This window comes from Ranitomeya variabilis, chromosome 3, assembly GCF_051348905.1.
Source record: "Ranitomeya variabilis isolate aRanVar5 chromosome 3, aRanVar5.hap1, whole genome shotgun sequence".
Classification (NCBI taxonomy): domain Eukaryota; kingdom Metazoa; phylum Chordata; class Amphibia; order Anura; family Dendrobatidae; genus Ranitomeya; species Ranitomeya variabilis.
The window spans coordinates 501,671,451-501,693,104 of NC_135234.1; the positions used below are offsets into that span (position 1 = coordinate 501,671,451).

Consider the following 21,654-nt stretch of genomic DNA (forward strand, 5'->3'; position numbering starts at 1 on the left):
TCTTGAGCTGCCCTATAGAGTCCGCTACCAACAGGAAATCGTCTAAATAGGGTACTATCGTGATATTTCGATTTCTCAGATAAGCCACTATCTCCACGACAATTTTTGTAAAGACTCTGGGCGCTGTTGCCAACCCGAAGGGGAGGCAGCAAAACTGGTAATGGTAGATTATTCCCTCTTTTTCTACCGCAAATCTGAGATATTTTTGGTGATCCATGCAGATTGGAACGTGATAATATGCACTCTTTAGGTCTAAGGTGCACATTACCACGTCCCTTCCTAAAAGGGGAATTGTAGAGCGAATGGATTCCATTTTAAACCTCTTGTACACCAGCCACTTGTTTAGGGGTTTGAGGTTTATTATGGTTCTGGATTCCCCAGAGGGCTTTTTTATAGAGAAGAGGCCTGAATAGTGACCTCTTCCTATCTCCCCCTGAGGAACTGGGGATATTGCTGCCATTCGCAGAAGATCCTGGATGTCCAACCACATAGGGGAGACAGAAGAGAGATGGACGTTGGACACGAAAAAATTTTCTGGGGGAAGAGAGCTGAACTCTATCTTGTACCCCTGAGATATGACCTGGCGGACCCAAGGACTTCTGGTAATCTTCTCCCATTGAACCCGAAAGTCTAATAGTCGCCCACCTATTCTGATGGCGTCATTTCTTTCAGAATTCTGTTCTGGAAGTTGAGGGACCCGAATCCCTATTTTTGTTCCTATTTTCTCCCCCTTTTTGATAGCTCCATCTTCCTTGCTTTCCCTTACCCCTGTAGTCTGATCTTTGACTATAATAGGGCCTGCGAAAGGGCTGGTACTTTCTACGCTTTTCTTCTGGAATCCCCTTCTTTTCATCAGAAGCTTTTTCCAGGATATCATCAAGAATGGGTCCAAAGACCCTTCCTCCTAAGAAAGAGATGGAGCACAGTTTATTCTTAGAATGGACATCACCTGACCAATTTTTCAACCAAATGGCTCGCCTGGCTGCATTTGATAAAGACTATCCTCTAGCTGTAAATCTAACCAACTCTGCAGTAGCATCTGCTAAAAAACCGATTGCTAGCTTTAATAGAGGAATTGCCTTAATAATGGTCTCTCTAGGAGTCTTCGCTGACAATTGATCCTTCAAGTCATCTGCCCACAAATGCATAGCCCTCGCTACAGACGTTGCCGCTATATTTGTGCGGATTACCGCTGCCAAGATCTCCCAGGCTCTTTTTAAGAGTCCATCTGCCTTGCGATCCATCGGCTCCTTTAAATTAGAGGAGTCCTCAAATGGAATGGCGGTTCTCTTAGAAACCTTCGCAAGAGGAATGTCAATTTTTGGGATATCCTCCCAGTACTTGACTTCTTCGTGATCAAAAGGGAGGCGGAGTATAAAGTCTTTAGGAATTGATAACTTCCTTTCTGCTTCCTCCCATTCCTCTAGAATCATAGAGCGAATGTGGGCATTAACCGGAAAGACCTTTGAGGCGTGAGAACGCAGCCCCCCAAACATCTCGTCTTGAACTGACGGAGTAGATGCGGGTTCTTCAATCTGCATAGTCTGTCTAACTGCACTCAGGAGTTCCTCTATATCATTAGATGAGAATAGATATTTCTTCCCTCTCTCTGGGGGATCTCTGCTTAACTCCTCCTCCTCCAGATCTGATTCAAAAGAGCGGTCCTCGGACGACAGATCCGATTCTCTCTGTCTCTTCCTGGATTTCTGCGGATCCTGGGGGTCAGAATGTATGGGCTGGGGAAATGTTAGGCCAGATATTGAGGCCTGCACCTCCTCTCTGACCATGGTTCTCTTATTTGTCATCAGATAGGCCTGCTCTTCCCCCACAATACGACTGGTGCATGACTCGCATAGAGACTTCTGCCAGGAGTCTTTCAGTCTTATGGCACAAATGGGACATTTCCTGCACTTCCCGGATTTCTTAGCCGCAGACGCCTATAATATATAATATACATATAGAGGTAAGATTCGCATGGCCCATCCTTAATAAATCCTGTGAGGGAGCAGGCTCTGCCTGGGACTCACATGTGCCTGGGGCTCCTGCAGTGCTTCCGGCTTAGGATTATCCTCCATGCTGCTAGAAAGTGCCCCCAGCCCACACATACCTTTTATATAGTTGTCGCCATGTTCCGGACCTCCTTCGCTCCAGCAGTAGAAGGAGATCAAGACGCCAACCCCATGCTGCCGGCCGCGAACCGGAAGTGACGAGCGCGGCCGCCGCGAACCGGAAGTGACTCGCGCAGGAGCGCGATCCGGAAGTGCCACGCTCCCAGACTGCAGCCACGCCGGTTCCAGCACTCCAGGATGACCTGCGGCATCACCCCCGAAAGCGCTTGCACAGGATCCTACCCAGCAGAGGCGCTATACTTAGCAGGTACATCGGGGGTCTTGCGTCCAGGGTCGAGAGCCCCCCCCCCAGGGGGAAGCGACCCATAAACCAGGAGCAGCGCTACACCGGTTAAAGCTGAGGGACCCTATAGCACGGGTGTCAGCTTGGAAGATTCTTCTAGTGGGAAGGAAGAGGCCGAGCCCCCCCGATACACACTCTCTGCACGGAACTGGCGGATGACTCTCGTCGTTCCTATCCATCGTGGGACAGGAAAAACACTGAAGGGTGGAAAGGGGAGGGTCCTTTTAAACTCTCGTGGTTTCCTGTCCCACTATGGATAAGAAGGACGTCCTCCATGGTGCTGTCAGGTGGTGACCTGGAAATACATTTTTAAATAAAATATTTTATGAAGTTTCTTATCTGCACTTGCAATATTAATTTATGAAGCTAATAAAACAACTGTTATTCTTTATATAAAATTAAAACATTTCAAATAATGAAATTCTCTTAAAGATCCTGGAGACTATTTGCTAGGGAGAAGGGGGATACATGAACACACGTCATATGAGCTTACTAGTGATGAGTGAACGTGTTACGTGTTGAACAGCCATGAGACATGCATATTTTTCGAGCACACCGAAGACATTCTGTTAGTACCTTATCCGAGCACGTTCGCTCATCACTAGAGCTTACTAAAAAGATAAATAATCTCTGCATGTTACGAAATATGTACGGAATAAAAGTTCCCAGCAAACATACCTTGAAATGCTGGTTGTTGTGAGGGTTGATCCTAAAGCAAGAAACAAGGCAGTCGATCATAAGATCCACATCTGCATTCTGGTTTCCTGCTCCTCTAGAGAAGGGTTTGCTGGGATTAAACAGCAAATTCTAAGAAGACAAGAGGTAAGCGTTATTTAAGAAAATCACACAGTAGTAAATAACGACTGCAAATGGTTAAACCAACAAAAGTTTTCATAAGGGACACTAGATTTAGAAAGACATATATAAAAAAAATTACCTAAAATTTCCAGAAAACATTTACTGGGCTTATTGCTTTTCCACATTTTCCCAGCCAGAAGTTTATCTGCATTTCTGCACCTTTGTCATTCCCTCCCCTTCTTCCAAGAGTCTTTTTTTCCTCCATCCACAGAGAAGTATGAGGGCTTGGTTATTGCAGGAAGAGATGTACTTTTGAATAACACTAGTTGTTTTACCATTTATTATACTGGATTGCATGAAAAAATGTCAAGTGTGGTACAATTGCACAAAAAAATATTGGGTTTTTTTGGCTTTTGTTTTTATAGCATTTATTGCACAGTAAAAATTGACCCAGCAGTAGGATTCAATAAGTCGATGCTATAAAGTATAGTTTTTTTCATTATTATAGTAATGAAAAAATGTTGAAATTTGTAAAAATAAAACAAATTTGCTTCAGTCTCCATTTTCTGAGGTAAGCTATTATTTAATTTTGTCAACAATGGAGCTTTAACCCCTTAGTGACAGAGCCAATTTGGTACTTAATGACCGAGCCAATTTTTACAATTCTGACCAGTGTCACTTTATGAGGTTATAACTCTGGAACGCTTTATCGGATCCCGCTGATTCTGAGATTGTTTTTTCGTGACATGTTGTACTTCAAGTTAGTGGTAACATTTCTTCGATATTACTTGCGATTATTTATGAAAAAAATGGAAATATGGCGAAAATTTTTAAAATTTTGCAATTTTCAAACTTTGTATTTTTATGCCCTTAAATCAGAGAGATATGTCACAAAAAATAGTTAATAAATAACATTTCTCACATGTCTACTTTACATCAGCACAATTTTGGAAACAATTTTTTGTTTTGTTAGGGAGTTATAAGGGTTAAAAGTTGACCAGCAATTTCTCATTTTTACAACACCATGTTTTTTTTAGGGACCACATCACCTTTGAAGTGATTTTGAGGGGTCTATATGATAGAAAATAACCAAGTGTGACACCATTCTAAAAACTGCACCCCTCAAGCTGCTCAAAACCACATTCAAGAAGTTTATTAACCCTTTACGTACTTCACAGGAACTAAAACAATGTGGAAGAAAAAAATGAACATTTTACTTTTTTTTGCAAACATTTTACTTCAGAACCATTTTTTTTAATTTTCACAAGTGTAAAAACAGAAATTTAACCACAAATTTTGTTGTGCAATTTTTCCTGAGTACGCCGATACCCCATATGTGGAGGTAAACCACTGTTTGGGCGCACCGCAGAGCTTGGAAGTGAAGGAGCACCGTTTGACTGTTTCAATGCAGAATTGGCTGGAATTGAGATCGGACGCCATGTCGCGTTTGGAGAGCCCCTAATGTGCCTAAACAGTGGAAACCCCCCACAAGTGACACCATTTTGGAAACTAGACCCCCCAAGGAACTTAACTAGATGTGTGGTGAGCACTTTGAACCCCCAAGTGCTTCACAGAAGTTTATAACGTAGAGCCGTGAAAATAAAAAATCGCATTTGTTTTCACAAAAATGATTTTTTCGCCCACAAATTCTTATTTTCACAAGGGTAACAGGAGAAATTAGACCACAAAAGTTGTTGTGCAATTTCTCCTGAGTACGTCGATACCCCATATGTGGAGGTAAACCACTGTTTGGGCGCACCGCAGAGCTTGGAAGTGAAGGAGCACCGTTTGACTTTTTCAATGCAGAATTGGCTGGAATTGAGATCGGATGCCATGTCGCGTTTGGAGAGTCCCTGATGTGCCTAAACAGTGGAAACCCCCCACAAGTGACACCATTTTGGAAACTAGACCCCCCAAGGAACTTAACTAGATGTGTGGTGAGCACTTTGAACCCCCAAGTGCTTCACAGAAGTTTATAACGTAGAGCCGTGAAAATAAAAAATCTCATTTTTTCTACAAAAATGATCTTTTTGCCCCCAAATTTTTATTTTCACAAGGGTAACAGGAGAAATTAGACCACAAAAGTTGTTGTGCAATTTCTCCTGAGTACGTCGATACCCCATATATGGGGGTAAACCACTGTTTGGGCGCACCGCAGAGCTTGGAAGAGAAGGAGTGTCGTTTTACTTTTTCAATGTAGAATTGGCTGGAATTGAGATCGGACGCCATGTCACGTTTGGAGAGCCGCTGATGTGCCTAAACAGTAGAGACCCCCCACATATGACACCATTTTGGAAACTAGACCCCTTAAGGAACTTATCTAGATGTGTGGTGAGCACTTTAAACCCCCAGGTGCTTCACAGAAGTTTATAACGTAGAGCCGTGAAAATAAAAAAATCGCATTTTTTCTACAAAAATTATCTTTTTGCCTCCAAATTTTTATTTTACCAAGGGTAACAGGAGAAAATGGACCCCAGAAGCTGTTGTACAATTTGTCTTGAGTACGCCGACACCCCATATGTGGGGGTAAACCACTGTTTGGGCGCATGGCTGAGCTCGGAAGCAAAGGAGCGCCATTTGACTTTTCAATGCAAAATTGACTGGAATTGAGATCGGACGCCATGTCGCGTTTGGAGAGCCCCTGATGTGCCTAAACAGCAGAAACCCCCCAAAAGTGACCCCATTTTGGAAACTAGACCCCCCATGGAACTTATCTAGATGTGTAGTGAGAACTTTGAATGCCCAAGTGCATCACAGAAGTTTATAATGCAGAGTCGTGAAAATAAAAAATATATATTTTTTAACAATAAAGATTTTTTAGCCCCCAAGTTTTTATTTTCACAAGGGTAACAAGAGAAATTGGACCCCAAAAGTTGTTGTCCAATTTGTCCTGAGTATGCTGGTACCCCATATGTGGGGGTAAACCACTGTTTGGGTGCACGGCAGAGCTCGGAAGGGAAGGAGTGCCATTTTGGAATGCAGACTTTGATAGAATTGTCTGCGGGCGTTATGTTGCCTTTGCAGACCCCTAATGTACCTAAACAGTAGAAACCCCCAACAAGTGACCCCATTTTGGAAAATAGACCCCCTAAGGGTACCGTCACACAGTGCCATTTTCATCGCTACGACGGCACGATTCGTGACGTTGCAGCGTCGTATAAGTATCGCTCCAGCGTCGTATACTGCGGTCACACGTTGCAATACACAGCGCTGGAGCGATAATTTCATGACGTATTTGCGATGTAGAAGCTGTTGGTTACTGTGCGCACATCGTATACAACCTGTGTCACACAATGCAATCATGTCGCCACAGCGGGACACTAGACGACGAAAGAAAGTTTCAAACGATCTGCTACGACGTACGATTCTCAGCGGGGATCCGGATCGCAGTAGCGTGTCAGACACAGCGATATCGTAAATGCATCGCTGGAACGTCACGAATCGTGCCGTTGTAGCGATCAAAATTGCACTGTGTGACGGTACCCTTAGGAACTTATCTAGATATGTGGTGAGAACTTTGAAAGCTCAAGTGCTTCACAGAAATTTATAATGCAGAGTAGTGAAAATAAAAAAATATATTTTTTTCCAACAAAAAAGATTTTTAGCCCCCAAGTTTTTATTTTCACAAGGGTAACAGGAGAAATTGGACCCCAAAAGTTGTTGTCCAATTTATCCCGAGTACGCTGATGCCCCATATGTGGGGGTAAACCACTGTTTGGGCGCACGGCAGAGCTCAGAAGGGAGGGAGTACCATTTGACTTTTTTAGCGCAAAATTGGCTGTCGTGTTTGGAGACCCCCTGATGTACCTAAACAGTGGAAACCCCCCAATTCTAACTCCAACCCTAACCCCAACACACCCCTAACCCTAATCTCAACCCGATCCATAATCCTAATCACAACCCTAACGATAATCACAACCCTAACCCCAAAACAGCCCTAATCTCAACCCTAACCATAACCCTAATCAAAACCCTAAATCCAACACACCCCTAACCCTAATCCCAACCCTAACCCTAATCCCAACCCTAATCCCAAACGTAACACTAATCCCAACCCTAATCCAAACCCTAACCCTAATCCCAACTCTAACCCTAACTTTAGCCCCAACCCTAACTTTAGCCCCAACCCTAACCATAACTTTAGCCCCCGTCGTCACAAAAAAAGTTCAATGTAACCTTTTTTTTGTACGTCGCGTCCGCCATTTCCGCGGATGCGTGGCTGTAACTCTGCCCCCTCCTCCCCAGGACATAGAGTGGGCAGCGGATGCGTTGAAAAACTGCATCCGCTGCCCACGTTGTGCACAATTTTCACAACGTGCGTCGGTACATCGGGACGACGCATTGCGACCGCCCCGTACCGACGCAAGTGTGAAAGAAGCCTAAGGCTACTTTCACACTAGCGTCGTACTCGGCCCATCGCAGTGTGTCGGGCCGACGTACCGACGCTAGCGTTGTAAGCGCCGCACAACGGGTGCAGCGGATGCTGTTTTTTCAACGCATCCGCTGCCCCATTGTGAGGTGCGGGGAGGCGGGGGCGGAGTTCCGGCCACGCATGCGCGGTCGGAAATGGCGGACACGTCGCACAAAAAAGTTACATGTAGTTTTTTTTGTGTCGACGGTCCGCCGAAGCACGACGCATCCGTCGCACGACGGATGCGACATGTGGCAATCCGTCGCAATGCGTCGCTAATGCAAGCCAATGGAGAAAAACGCATCCTGCAAGCACTTTTGCAGGATGCGTTTTTTCTCCAACGACGCATTGCGACGGAAGCCAAAAAACTCTAGTGTGAAAGTAGCCTAACCCTAACCCTAGCCCTAACCCTAACCCTAAATTTAGCCCCAACCCTAACCCTAACCCTAACTCTAACCCTAACCCTAACCCTAACTCTAACCCTAATTTTAGCCCCAACTTGTCTTCTCCTGCCGGCCGGCAGATGGCAGCAGATGGCGGGCGCACTGCGCATGCGCCCGCCATGATGAAAAAGCCGGCTGGCAGGAGAAGACAGAAGAGGACCCAGGGACCCCGGGTGAGTAGGATAGGGTCCCCGAATCCCCCTATTTCTCTGTCCTCTGATGTGCGATCACATCAGAGGACAGAGAAATAACTGATCGCTTTTTTTTTTTTTTTGCGGTCGCCGGTAAACTGTTAATTACCGGCGATCGCAAAGCAGGGGTCGGTGCAAACCGACCCCGATCATGTTCTTTGGGGTCTCGGCTACCCCCGGCAGCCGAGACCCCAAAGAACATCCGGGTGCCGGGCGGCGGGCGCACTGCGCGTGCGCCCGCCATTTTTCCCCGGAAAAAAGATGGCGGCGCCCATGGGGAGACACGAGGAGCACCGGGGGAGGTAGGTAAGTATTGGGGGGCTATTGGGGGCCATCGGGGACCACATTTCTCTGTCCTCCGATGTGCGATCACATCGGAGGACAGAAATTAAACGGCAAATCGCGTTTTTTTTTTTTTTTGTTGCGACCGCCGGTAAACGGTTAATTACCGGCGATCGCAACTCGGGGGTCGGTAAAAACCCCCCGAATCATGTTCTCTGGGGTCTCGGCTACCCTCGGCAACCGAGACCCCAGAGAAAATCCGACTCTGGGGGGCGCTATTCACTTTTTCCACAGCGCCGTTAATTAACGGCGCTGTGGATTAAGTACCCTTAGCGGCCGCCGTTAAAAGGCGTATCGGCGGTCGTTAAGGGGTTAAGAAGTTTTTTTTTTTTTGCTCATTGAGCAACTATAATTGTGCCATTTCGAATTTTATTTTGTTTAAAGGGTTTACCAATCAGATTGGGTAATTTTATATTTTGAAAAATGATTGAGGGGGTTTAAATTTTGTATATTTCTATATTTACATTTTTTTTTTTTTTTAGATGACTTGAACCTGACAGTCAATCGCTTACAATATAATATCACAATACAGAAGCCTATAGAAGTCTTATGAAAATCAGCATTAGGTCTGCTCAGCAACATGGTCAAGGCAAGCACGTAGGTCTACAGCAGACCCTCCCTGCTAAGCGACTCATCGGCACCCAGCGCTCACAGGGGAAAGGTGTGGTACAACATGTGACTTGTGAACAAAAATTCAGCAGGTTGTTGACAGTCATGTTGATTTTGCGTGCTGAACCATGGCCGTGTTGACAATCATGACAATATCGCAATGTATTGCTCAAGTCTCCACTCTGGTACGGTCACACCTACCTTCAAGTCAATAACTAAAGATTGGACAAGATGAAATATGACTGAATTATCCTCCCAGTTGACATATGTGGAAGCCTTGCACAACTTGACACAAGCAATTGCAGCACTCTCAGTCAGTGGTTTTCCTACTCCGTGCCCCGTTAAAGCTTTCCTGAGGTTTTCAAGAAACAGTTTCTGAAATAGAGTTTTCATTTGTGTTTAAGTAACAAATTACAGTTTACAATTAATTACATGTAGGTAGAGGTGATCAGAGGGATTTTACAGTAATCAGATTAATGCATAAAGAAATACGATGGACGTAGTATGAACATGGGAATATGGTTGCACCCACTTACCTTGTTCATTTTATTTTCTTCTACAACTTCCTTAGAAATATCCTGGATAATTTCAGGACAAAGTACTAACAGAATTATCTGCAAGGGCCACACGGCTACTTTTCGCTTGTTGCTTTCGGCAAAACTGTCCACCAGATCAAATAACTTCTCTGCACAGTCTGGAGGAACGCAAAATAACACAAATATGTTATTGCCATAATCAGAGTGCACATAAACCTAGAAAATCAGACCACATTTGTATGCCCAGCGACAAGTTTAATCAGGGTTCAAATCAGTCTCTTCCACAATAAACTCCAGAATACGACTAACAGCTGTGTAGTAACTGGATTATATCAAACAGATTTGCTGAAAATTGTGAAAATTAGATGTGTTTTGTGTGTAAATTTATTTTTCTATGAAGCCATACCTGCCATATCGGTCTGAGGTCTCTGGTACAATTTGGTGAATTCATCGGGATAATTTTCGACCCAATTCCAAAATGCCTGCAAAATACATAAAAACCTGATGAAATTGACCTGTTTATAGGCTATGTGCATACGTTGCGGAATCGTGTGCAGATTTTTCCACGTCGTTTTTTGCAAAATCCACAGGTAAAACGCACTCCGGATTACCTGTGGATTTACTGCGGTTTTTGTGCGGATTCCATCTGCGGATTCCTATTGAGGAGCAGGTGTAAACCACTGCGGAATCCACACAAAGAAGAATTGACATGCTGCAGAAAATAAACCGCTGAGTTTCCGCGCGTTCTTTTCCGCAGCATGTGCACTGCGGATTTCGTTTTCCATAGGTTTACATGGTACTGTACAACGCATGGAAAACAGCTGCAGATACGCAGCGTCAAATCCGATGCAGATCCGCAGCAAAATCTGCAACGTGTGCACATAGCCTAATAAGTCACATCACTTTACCATGACAATAATGAAATCAGCCTGCTTTAGGTCAGAGCACGAATTAAGAATATAAAAGTAATGTAAGAAAGACAAACTATTATAAATCATGCTTCTTAGGCAGGTTTCACACTAGAGTTTTGCTGAGCTGTGGACTTCCTCTGTGAAGCCCCGCCAACGGCCGCACCTTCGCCGCTCAGCTCCGCCTACATCCGCATGCCGCCTGCGTACCTATCTTTAACCCCTTAGCGACGGAGCCAAATTTTTGAAATCTGACCAGTGTTATTTTATGTGGTAATAACTCTGGGACACTTCAACATATCCCAGTAATTTTGAGATTTTTTTTTGTGACACGTTATACTATATGATAGTGGTAAATTTAGGTCGATGTATTTATTTATAAGAAATATCAGAAACTTGAGAAAAATATTTAAAAAATTAGCAATTTTCAAACTTTGAATGATTATCCCTTTAATCCAGATAATCATAACACACAAAAACATTAATAACATTTCCCACATGTCTGCTTTACATCAGCATCATCTATAAAATGTGCTTTTATTTTGTTAGCCTTTTAGGAGGTTTAAAATTGTAGCAGTAATTTTTCATTTTTTCAAGGAAATTTACAAAAAATAATTTTTCTTCTTTAGGGACTTATCCATGTTTGAAGTGGCTTCAGAGGTCCTATATATTGGGAAGCCCCCAAACGTGATACCATTTTAAAAACAGCACCCCCTGACATATTGAAAACTGCTGTCAGGTAGTTTATTAACCCTTCAGGTGATTTTCAGGAATTAATGCAAAGTGGCATGACAAATAAAAATGTGTATTTTTACCACCTAAATGTTGCTAACCTCTGAACCGGTTACAACAGCCGTCAGACTCTAAGTCCACTATTTGGTCATGAATTGCCATGGCAAACATCAGGGCCACACAATCATGATCAGAGGGCACCAATTGGGATAAGAGGAAGCCCCCACACTCTGTTAACCATTTATATGATGTAGTCACTATTGACAGCAGCATCTAAAGGGGTTAAACAGATTTGGACGGTGCAAACACTGATCATGGCCGATGCAGTAAGTTGTCAGCTATAGTGCACAACCGACAGCTGCTGGATTGTCACCTGTATGGGGATGCTAGTCTCTTATATCGCAGGTCAGATAAAAGACGTATCGGCGGTCATTAAGGGGTTACCATTAGGTTCACAGGTCGTGCGGATGCCTCTGCATGCGTCATTTTGACGATGCAGAGAAAAAAAGAAATTCCAACCAGCTGTGTTCGACACGGGTCGCCTCATCGTCAGAACGAAGAATGTGGAGGCATCTGCATGACCTGCGTACCTAATGTTAAAGATAGGTACGCAGGCCGCATGCGGACGTAGGCAGAGCTGAGCGGTGGAGGTGCGGCAGTGGGCGGGGCTTCACAGAGGAAGTCCGCAGCCCTCCGCAGCTCAGCAAAACGCTAGTGTGAAACTAGCCTTAAAGGGATTAGAATAGGTCATTAATATCGGATCAGTAGGGATGTGAAACCTGTCACCCCTACCCGTTATCAGCTACGGTGGTGGCAGTATGTCAGAATATCACAGTATAGTGGACCCTGACAAGAAGAAATGCAGCTCAGCTCCCGTTCCCTTCAATCAGAGCAGAGCTGCAGTTCTCAGCACCAAGCACCTCATGCTGAACTAAACTCTGTGACATCCAGGCGCTGCCAGAGCGGATAAGAGCTGATAATTGGGGGTGCCGGGTGTCAGACCTTCACCAACCTGATATTGATGACCTATACTTTAATTGGTAATCTAAAGTCATGGCCAAAAGTATTGGCACCCTTTAAATTGTTCCATAAAATGAAGTATTTCTCCCAGAAAATTATTGCAATTACACGTTTTGTTATATACATGTTTATTTTCCTTTGTGTATACTGGAAAGGCACAAAAAAAAGCTAATTGGACAATTTCACACAAACCCCCCTTATATCTCACAGACAATTTCAGATGAACTCCAATAGGCATTAAGGTACGTGCACAAGTTAAGTATTTGGTGCAAACATTTCTGCACCGCTCTACGAGGAAAAATGCAGCAGCAAATACCCACAATTTTTATGCGTTTTTTTACATGCATTTTTATTTCCGATTTTCCCCACTCAGTAGTGTGGTGAAATCTGCAGCAAAAATGCAGAAAGAATGAACGTGCCGCAAATTTAAATCTGCAAGTCACAAATAAGTAAAGTGTGCGTGAGGCTTCAGGATTCTCATTCACTTTGCTGGAGTCAGACACCCTTCAGGTTTGGTGACACATTTGTGTAGAAGAAAAAGCGAGCAATCTGCAATGTGCACAGGGCCTTAATATTTGTCCTGTCTTGTGAAAACCTGCAGGCTCAATGTGCATAGTCTGCTTAACATTATTTTTATCATGATGCAGAAATGTAATGAATAATTCATTAAATGATCCCAGCAAGAACATTAGAATATCTACCTTTTCAAGACTGTTGATAACTGCTAGTTGTGCCACCTTCTTCAGTGTCTTAAACTTGAAGACGGTCTCTAAAAAAAAGTTACAAATTAAGGTATCGAGGCTTCTGCATCTTATAGGACAAAGTAGCACACAATCAGGAATCGATAACATACAGAATTTCCATTCCACTAACCTTGTAAGAGTCTTTTAAGTTTTGCACAGTCCACATTGATGTACTGTATCAGATCTATATCGTGAACATCAGCATTGTCCTCTGAGCAAACTGTCAGTTCTTGTAGCCTTTACAGAACAAAGGAGGAAGAAAAAAATTCAACTATGCCATAAAATGCACAGAAGTCCCCACAATGTACAGTTGTGCCCAAAAGTTGGACACACTTAGTTTTTTTCCTTTGCGGATTCAGTTTTTATACTTCCATTTTGTATTAACTCTAGATGGCAAAAGTGATCTGATGAATTGCAGAAAACTGCAGTGACCATTGGCCATGAAAAGTCACAATCGCAAAGAAAAACATTTCCACTAAATTTCAGCCCCATCACAAAATTATTTGTTAACATACCCTATTTTTTTTGACTATAAGATGCACTTTCTCTTCAAAAAAATTTGGGGAGGGGGATGGGGCTGCATCTTATAGTCCGAATGTACTTACCAGGAGGGTGATGGCAGCAGGAGTCGGGCGATTCTGCCGGCCCTGGGCTGGGAAGAGGGGGTGTTCGGTGGTCCGACGCTGAGGGTTATGAGCTGACTCCCATCCCAGACTGGTGCAGCAGTGTGGAGGCTGAGCTGACATTTTGTGAAAGTCTGAGATCCCAGAAGACAAGTTCTCGGTGCAGAGATCTCAGTCTGCGCATGCGTCGCCTCTGGCAGCCATTTTCCCGGAGGCCACACTGACAACAATGGGTGTGCGGTGGCTCCAGGCTTTCACAAAATGTCGGCGGAGCACTGCCAAACGTGCTGCACCAGCCTGGGCTGACCCCACTCCACCAGCACTGCTGATTCCCCCCCATCCCTTGGTAAGCCAAGTTTGGACTGTAAGACAGACCCCTTTTGACACGTTACATTTTTTTCCCTATTTTCCTTCTGAAAATTTGGGGTGCGTCTTATAGTCCGAAAAATACAGGTAATTCCAATTACTTCCTTGTTAGCTTAGGAGAAAGTGTTATTCCTTCTCTGAGCTCTGTTTTTTTTTAATGTCTATTTATTATGTCATGCTTCTGCTCTTTTTGTGTTTGTTCAGATACCTTGCTATACCATGCCTGATAAAGAAACCTAAGAAGTCTTGAAAGCTTGCTTTGTAACACTTACTATATTTTTCTTAGCAATTATAAGGTATCATAAGATTATTATTTTGTTTCTCCCACTGAGAAATAATCTTTATTTAAGGTACCAAAAGACTCTTTTTATTTTAAGAATGACATAGAATCAGATATAGTAATAAATGATAACCTATATGCCATGAAATATAGCAGTATCCAAAGCAAATATAATAACGGTGTAGGTAAAATACCCAGATAAGTGGCATAAGATAAGATTAATGGACAAGAAATAAGCCCATATATAAAAAAAAAAAAGCTGTCAGTAAAAAGAAAATAAAGCTAAATAGACAAACCCTAAATATACCATCAGTGTGATCTGGAACATAGCCTAGATGTCAGTGGCAACCCAAATGTATCCCTGCATGTTGCAGCTTCATCAGGGGAAGTGTAAGGAAAGTCAGACGAGATCAAACATATAGGACATAAAATTAAATGATTGGTTACCGGTGCTTGAGAGCACTCAGAAGAAAAGGGAAATGTCTGTATATTCGGCTAGTAAATCCATTACAGAGGTAAGAGCATGTGTCAATGTAGATAGAGTCTAGCTAGTAAGGGCCATCTCCCAAACTGAAGGGGCGGGTTAGGCTAGCACAAGCGCTCTCGGCATTTCCGGTAGTTATCAGAGAACATAGAGAAATGGACCTTGGTACTCAGTAAGTCCCGGCACTAAAGCCAAGCAACCTACTGACTGACTGCATGTACCCACTGTGACATTGATGGACGGTTCCACGGCTTAATGTTTGCCGGACACAGGTGCCGGCAACCATTGACTTTTTAGTAAGTGCACTTACAACACTATATATACACCTGACATGACCAATTGTTCCCCACTTCCCCTGACGTAGCTACCGGGAGTAGCGATACGCGTAGGGAGCTAGCAGGCTCAGACGTTCCCAGTGAGTATTATTATACATTATTTATTTATTGTAACATGTGTTGTATAATGTGCTGACACACGTGACTCAGGTGGGGGGTATCCCTAATAACGTATCTATATGGTATTGTCTTAGTAATTACCATCTATATTTAGTGCTGCATAATCTATATACTAGCACCATAGGATAAATCTACATATATTTTGATAGAACGATATTGTAACATAGGCAGAGTGCTATGGGGGAAAGCACACCTGAGTCAGTGACAGATGCACATGTACATCTGTATATACTTTTTTATCAGCAGGACACTGTGGCACACTGGGAGTGTGGTCTGGGTCTATTTCTATCCGCATTGAGCCTGCTTCATTCATGTCTCCATATACAGGGGATATTGATAATGCATGTCTGGGTGCTATTTCACATGCTTTTAAATGTTTTTAGGTCTTGTTTTTGCACGTGTTTGTCTCAAAGCATTAATTATGATAATTATATGGGTTGTGTGTGCACTGTTCTTGCGCCGCTTTTTTCTCTTTTTTGCATGGCCATCTCCCAGCCAGTACAGTATACCTCATTGTGCAAGCGCGAGTGGGCAAACACGGAGCATGCACAGAGTCAATGGAGGAAAGCGCAGATCTATGTGTCCGCGCATGCATACAAACACCAGAGGAGATGAGAGCATGAGCCAGTTAGCTAATGTTGGTGCCCTGCGCATGCACAGGCAGGCCAGCCAAAACTAGACAAAATCCAGATACATAAGATATCTATGCACAGCGCATGCATTGATGGCATAGCATTCTAGAATGCATGCATTGAGGACGCAAATTTATGCAACATGAAGGATTGGTCAGCATTGGTCACTAGAACTGTTGACATAACGTCAATGCTGCAGCCTGTTAAAAGGAACCTGTCAGCAGGATAGTGCACAGTAACCTACAAACATTGTCAGGTCAGCGCCATTATACTGATTACAATGATACTTTGCAGCAGGCGCCATTTTCAAATTGACTTTTTTTTTTATTTACTCTAGCTGAATAACCTGAAAAAAAGTATTATTAACACACAAAACATGCGATTTTGCTGCAGAGCAGGTGCAACGGCTGGTGCCTGCCTGCAGAAGGGTTTTTGCTTTTTTAAGTACATACAGATATTCATTATGTAAACTAGGGAGCGGGTCAGTGAGAGATCAGTGACCGGTCAGCAGTCTGCACTATGAATATCTAATCAGAGCACCACATACCCCAACCCAGCGCCTTAGGGCACAAGAATCTCATTAACTCAAAACTGAAAATAAAGATTTAAGAACAACCATAAGACGGATTTCAACAACCGAGGTATCATTGTAGTCAGTATAATGGTGCCAACCTGGCACTGTCTGTAGGTTACTGTGCACAATCCTGCTGACAGGTTCCCTTTAAAAATTGGTGCAACAGCAGAGAGGCAATACTGAACCAAGGCAGAACGAGTGTAGAACAGTAAAATATTAAACAGGGCAAACTCCTTCAACCAACACAACAAAGAACCATTCCTATCTCCCCATGTAATAATTCGCATTACTTTTTGCAAACTTCACTAGAAAAGTCTCACACCTTGTAGAAATACGACTGAAAACCGAAGTGAAATTATTACAGCTTAACGAAAACAGGACTCCTGATGCAGAAATCCGGAGCTCGGCTGCGTGCTGGTTGCCCTCTCGATGGGTATGAATAAAATGGCAAATCTCAGGTAGCAGCTGCTTAACTAACATTGTCTCATCCAATCGCATACAGTCTTTTGGTTGCTGAAAAGAGAAAAAAGTTCTTGCGTTGAAACAAATGAATAAGTATATGTTTACAGGACTTAATAGCAAAACCAAATACAGAAAATTCTCCAAATTAATTTATCACTCTATATTACATTATGGTTATGGCAATAGTTTGCTCCTTCCCTGTACTCTGAGGAGTACGGATCACACACAAGTTACACAATTAAACTTTGGAAAGCCTGACGAGCTCATCCCAGGAAAAACTTACAATGAATAAGTAAACACACATCCAAAGTAAGGGGACGTGAATCAGCTAGTGAAAGTCCAGATCATTAAATCTTACTTTACGGGCTATAGAGGGATTTTTGGTACTCATTGTAAAATCTCTTTCTTGGATCCTTCATTGGGGCACACAGGTAACCATGGGTGTATGCTGCTGTAGCTAGGAGGCTGACACTATGCAAAAAAAGGAAACTAGCGCCTCCTCCACAGTATGCACCCACTGACAGGCAGAAAGTACCTCAGTTAGTGTTAAAGCAGTAGGAGAAGCAACCAAAAAAACTAAACATATGTACCAATCCAACAACGAAGGCACATAGACCAAATAATAATACAACATATGTACCAATCCAACAACAAAGGCATATAGCCCAAATAACGGTACAAGATATGTACCAATCCAACAACGAAGGCACATAGAGAAAATAATGGTACCAACAGTTAAGGAGGGTGCTGTGTCCCCCAATGAAGGCTCCAAGAAAGATTTTATGGTGAGTACCAAAAATCCCTCTTTATCGCTTCATTGGGGGGGACAGGTAACCATGGGACGTCCCAACGCAGGCCCTAGGGTGGGAAACCGGAAGATTCAAGGAATAAATGGACTCAGGTCGGCCGATGCAAAACCGCCGCCTGCAGCATCTTCCTTCCCATGTCTGCATCAGACGAGGCATGGGTATGAACCCTGTAAAAACTCGCAAAGGAGTGCAAAGATGACCAGGTTGCGGCCTTACAAACTGGAAAGCCAAATCCTGGTAACGAACAGCCCAGGAGGCCCCCACCGCAGAGCGGAGTGAGCCTTCACCCCCTGAAGAGGCTGTTTATCCGTGAACTTAGAAGGTAGGAGCCCATGAAGATAACCCTCAGAGATGACGAACAGGGCATCAGATTGACAAAAGGGAGCAGTCCTTGAAAGGTAGACTCGGATTGCTGTGACGGGATCGAGCTTGTAGAGGGACTTCTCCAGGAGATGGACTGGAGAGACACAAAAGGATGGACAACGTCTTCATTAATGAGAAATGAAAAGACCACCATGGGTAGAAAGGAAGGAACAGGTCGGAGAACTACCTTGTCCTGATATAGAATCAGGAGCGAGGAACGGCAGGACAATGCCGCTAACTCGGAAACTCTCCTGATGGACGTAATTTAACTAAGACAACTGTCCAAGAAAGGCGAAAAAACGTGATGTCTTGAATAGGCTCAACAGTAGCGCACCAAAGACAAGGTTAAAATCCCATGGATCTATCGGAAGATAAGGAGGTACCAGGTAGGCAACTCCTTGAAGAAAGGTCTTTTACCTGGGAACGAGAAGCCAGATTTAGTTGGAAAAAAATTGACTGAAACGATAGAGCCAAGTTAACATCTGCTTGTAGAAAACTAGGGTCTAAGGGGTAACGTTTCTCCTTATGGAGTGTGACATACCATCTGGCTTCAAGTCCAAATATGAAAGAGGGACAGCACCACAGCAGTTGTGAAAAAAGGAACCAAGTTTATTCCACCTCCTGCAACGTTTCGGTCCGCAGACCTTTGTCAAGTACTTGGACTTAGACACCGGGATGGATCCCCTGGTAAGGACGTGCACCCTGCTATCCATAGAGATGTTACATGTCTTGGGTGCGGCTTGACTACTATTTTGTAAATTATACCATCTGGCTTGTCAAGGTAAGGAGGCTTATTCGCCGTGCAACGCTCCTCTGGGAAATTAAATATGCAAATTGCCTCTTCTGAGAAAAACAGGACTTAAAATCTATAGCGCCACCTGTTGGAAGTAGCGATCCTACAAGTCACTATCAACCCTTTAACGAGTCGTGCAATATGACTTGGGATAAAAGCCAAATCAGTATCTCAATTCGCAGACACGGTGTTTCGGGCTGCTGGCCCTTGTCAGTGCGGAGCATGAGAACTGATTTGGCTAGGTGAGAGGCTCTGGACTGGGAGGCAATTTGCATATTTAATTTCCCAGAGGAGCATTGCACGGCGAATAAGCCTCCTTACCTTGACAAGCCAGATGGTATGTCACACTCCATAAGGAGAAACGTTACCCCTTAGCCTCTCACCTAGCCAAATCAGTTCTCATGCTTCGCACTGACGAGGGCCAACAGCACGAAACACAGTGTCTGCGAATTGAGATACTGATTTGGCTTTTATCCTAAATCATATTGCACGATTTGTTAAAGGGTTGATTGTGACTTGTAGGATCGCTACTTCCAGCAGGTGGCGCTATAGAGTTTAAGTCCTCTTTTTCTCAGAAGAGGCAATTTGCATATTGTAGAAAACTAAGAATGGAAGGAAGAGAAAAAAAGGACATAGGGACCAAACCCTTGTCCACACTCCATCTGAAGAAGGCCTTTCAGTATTTGTATTAGATACGTAAGGATGCTGGTTTCCTGGCCCTAATTATGGTCAGAATGACCAGATGGGGAAGAAAAAACAGCCTCCCTCAGGACTATGGTCTCAACGGCCATGCTGTTAAACTCAGAGACTATAAACTCTGGTGGAAGAGGGAACCTTAAGAGAGGATCTGGACGGCCTGGAAGCTTCCAAGGTGCGTCCATGAACATGTTCACTGGGCCCTTCTTGGCCAGTCCGGAGATATCAGGATTATAGGGATCCCTTCTTCCTTTATCCTTTTCACGACGCTCGGTCAAGGGGAGAGATGGAAAAATACAAGGTAGTTGGAATTGTGACCACGATATTACTAGAGCATCTCAACAGGTGGCTAGCGGATCCCGGGACCTGGCTACGAACCAAAGAACCTCGTGGTTTATCCGAGACGCCATGAGGACGACGTCCAGAGAGCCCCATTTCAGCATATCTGGATGAAGATGGCGGGAGTGAGCAACCACCCGCCCGAAGCGAGACCCTGATGGCTCAGAAAATCGGCTGCCCAACTTTCTACCCCTCGGAATGTGCAATGCTGATATGGCGGAAACGAGACGTTCTGCCCATCGCAGAATCCTTGTTACCGCTATTATAACCAGTTTGCAGCGAGTTCCGCCTTGACAGTTTATGTAGTTCTCAGCTGTGGCATTGTCCGACTGTATGCAGACTGGATGGCTCAGAAAGAGAGAATGCCAGCGGCGAAGAGCAAAGAAAAAATTATCCTGATCTCCAGGGGATTGACGGGGAGAGGGGCCTCTTGGGCGCGTTTCAGTGGCCCTGCGCTGTGTGACAAAGAAAAAGCGGCTCCCCAAACAAGGAGACTGGCGTCGGTGGTGATGACCTGCCACCAGAGAGGAAGGAAGGACTTCCTTCATAGGACTGTTGCCAACAATGTCACCAGTTGACGGTCTGCCTCACCCTGAGGTAGAAGCACAGGATCATCCGGGGAGACGACCAGAGGGCCAGCTGAAGAGGACGGGCATAGAACTGGACAAAAGAAACTGCTTCCATGGCAACAATCCCTTTCCCCTAGAACTCTCATGCAGGACCGTAGGAGAGAAGCTGGACGCTTTAGAGTACGGACCCCCTGGCAGAGGGATAAGAAAACTCTCCTATGGAAGGAAGACACGACACGGGCTTGGGTCGTGTCGAACCTTATGCCTAGAAACACCAGGTGCTGAGCAAAGGTGAGGGTACTTTGTGCCTGTCGGTGGGTGTATACTATGGAGGAGGAGCCATTTTCCTTTTTTTGCATAGTGTCAGCCTCCTAGCGACAGCAGCATACACCCATGGTTACCTGTGTCCCCCAATGAAGCAATTAAGAAAACATGTTTAATTATAACAAACACAAATTTTTATTATTTAACATGGAAGAAATAAAAAGAAACTTCAAGATAAGGCCTTAGAAACTTAGAATAGAAGCATCCTATGAGAGGAAAGACGGAAGGGGGGTCCCAAGGGAAGTTCGTTCAGGGTTATTAAACTAGGAAACACCTGCAAAAGCCATCTTTGCTGACTGGCAATGACAAGATCAGCTGTTACAGGACGGACAGTAAGAAAACACATTGCACTTTTCCTCCCTCCCGTCCACTCATGAACACAATGCAAGCAATGGGAAATGTAAATTCACTCAGATATGCTACATGAGCCAAATGGAGATGATAAATAATACCCTGAAATATGATTTATTTTTTTTCAGGAATATTCAGCTGGCTTTGTGTGTCTCGGCAGGTCTCTACTCACATTATGACACTATTTTGACTAGAATTGCTTGTACCGAAAGAAAGTTATGTTGCTAACGAGGAACGGCTTATGTAAAAATATGCTTCCATTTTACATTGTGACTCAGTCCCCACTGTCTTCCAATTCAATGGTCTTTGGTTTTCGAGAACGGTTTGTGCGCATACAGAACATACACGGTCAAATAGCAGAAACAATTTTTCATACATATAAATAATTT

The 21,654-nt window shown here is 43.9% G+C and overlaps 1 protein-coding gene across 9 annotated transcripts in view; it reads right to left on the reverse strand.

The window, feature by feature from the left end:
- The window catches only part of NF1 (neurofibromin 1), a 373,185-nt gene that overhangs the window by 273,265 nt on the left and 78,266 nt on the right, over nucleotides 1-21,654 (reverse strand). For all 9 annotated transcript variants that reach the window (XM_077296848.1, XM_077296844.1, XM_077296843.1 and 6 more), the window contains exons 4-10: nucleotides 16,882-17,072; nucleotides 13,276-13,382; nucleotides 13,104-13,171; nucleotides 10,149-10,224; nucleotides 9,743-9,900; nucleotides 9,408-9,581; nucleotides 3,091-3,219 (exon numbers count right to left, since the gene is read on the reverse strand). In XM_077296848.1, coding sequence (XP_077152963.1) covers nucleotides 3,091-3,219; nucleotides 9,408-9,581; nucleotides 9,743-9,900; nucleotides 10,149-10,224; nucleotides 13,104-13,171; nucleotides 13,276-13,382; nucleotides 16,882-17,072 — 903 coding nt within the window. The remainder of the gene's footprint in view (nucleotides 1-3,090; nucleotides 3,220-9,407; nucleotides 9,582-9,742; nucleotides 9,901-10,148; nucleotides 10,225-13,103; nucleotides 13,172-13,275; nucleotides 13,383-16,881; nucleotides 17,073-21,654) is intronic.